Here is a 1784-nt window from a genome sequence, read left to right on the forward strand (position 1 = left end):
TTTTTATTTTCTTTCAAGTATGATATTATCATTTTATTTTTTTATAGTTAATTATTTTTTCACTTTATTTACTATCAATATTTTTTTTAATTATATTATTAATTTAATTAAATTTATTAAATCCAATCAATTCAATTACTTACATCTCAGATTTTTCTAACTTCTTTGAAAGTAATGGCATTGGTGAACATCAATTTTTATGTTAAAATTTTTGTGACGCGCTTATCACACCTATAAAAGCACGATGGAACCATTCTTACATGATAATACTCAAGTGTTCAAATTAATCCTCCACTTTCTCCAAGATAACAAATCAATCCAGTCCACCACCAAACCAAACATTCCCAAAATTCGAACCACCTCGTTTACCATCACCAACAATGCCAGTCTTCAAAACCCCATTCAATGGCTACTCCGTCAAATTCAGCCCATTTTACGAATCTCGTCTCGCCGTCGCCACTGCTCAAAACTTTGGAATCCTCGGCAACGGTCGTCTACACGTCCTCTCCTTATCTCCAGCACCCTCCTCCCCTCTAACCGAACTCATCTCCTTCGACACTGCTGATGGCATCTACGACCTTGCCTGGTCTGAATCCCACGATTCCCTCTTAATCACAGCTGTGGCCGATGGCTCCGTCAAGCTTTACGACACCGCCTTACCCCCAACACAAAACCCACTTCGTTCCCTCCAGGAACACACGCGTGAAGTCCACTCAGTCGATTACAATCCCACGCGCCGTGATTCTTTTATTACCGCTTCCTGGGATGACACGATTAAATTATGGACCCTTGACAGGCCGGCGAGTATTCGTACGTTTAAAGAACACACGTATTGTGTTTATTCTGCTGCGTGGAACCCGAGGCATACGGATGTCTTTGCATCTGCTTCCGGGGACTGTACTGTGCGAATCTGGGACGTGCGTGAGCCGGGAAGTACGATGATTATTCCAGGTCATGATTTTGAGATTTTGTGTTGTGATTGGAATAAATATGATGATTGTATTATTGCTACTGCATCGGTGGATAAGAGTATTAAAGTATGGGATGTAAGGAGTTTCAGAGCTCCGATTTCGGTTTTGAATGGACATGGTTATGCTGTTAGGAAAGTTAAGTTTTCGCCCCATCATAGGAATTTGATGGTTTCGTGTTCGTATGATATGAGTGTTTGTATGTGGGATTTTATGGTTGAAGATGCATTGGTTGGGAGGTACGATCATCATACTGAGTTTGCTGTTGGAGTTGATATGAGTGTGCTTGTTGATGGGTTGATGGCAAGCACTGGGTGGGATGAGTTGGTTTATGTTTGGCAGCATGGGACGGACCCGAGAGCACCTTGACAAAGGGAAGTGTTTCCTTTTTTCCTTTATTTTTTTTTTGTCAAGACTTTTTGTATTTTTGAATGGAAGTCGTACGTTTAGTAGTAAAAGTATAAATGTGGTTGTTCTTGTAGTTGTTTATTTATCTGATAGTTGCGAGATTTGTCTCCATGGATGACTTTGTTGAATAAGGTGCTGAATAACCCTGTATATCAGTTTTAATAACACGAAAAAGTTTGTGTTGTTTGTTGCTTCCTTGATTTTTGAGAGTTGTATCTTCTTTGACTTGTTTTCATTCGACATATAATAAGGAATGTTTGACATAGTTCGGGTGGAAATTTTCTTTCTAAATGAAAATTTGACTTCCTTCCTCTCATGTATGAGATGCGAAACTATGGCCCTCCTTTAAGAATTGGTTTGATAAATTTGAAAATCCTTTATCTTATGTTTTGTGATTGACCAAACAAG

At 39.0% G+C, this 1784-nt stretch overlaps 1 protein-coding gene across 1 annotated transcript; it reads left to right on the top strand.

Moving 5' to 3' along the window:
* The first annotated feature begins 263 nt into the window (after window positions 1-263).
* LOC118053655 (peroxisome biogenesis protein 7) lies at window positions 264-1568 on the top strand. Its single transcript, XM_035064964.2, has one exon. The coding sequence runs from the start codon at window positions 381-383 to the stop codon at window positions 1335-1337; it is 957 nt and encodes a 318-aa protein (XP_034920855.1). The 5' UTR covers window positions 264-380; the 3' UTR covers window positions 1338-1568.
* Window positions 1569-1784: the final 216 nt, after the last annotated feature.

This window comes from Populus alba, chromosome 4, assembly GCF_005239225.2.
Source record: "Populus alba chromosome 4, ASM523922v2, whole genome shotgun sequence".
NCBI classification, from domain to species: Eukaryota; Viridiplantae; Streptophyta; class Magnoliopsida; order Malpighiales; family Salicaceae; genus Populus; species Populus alba.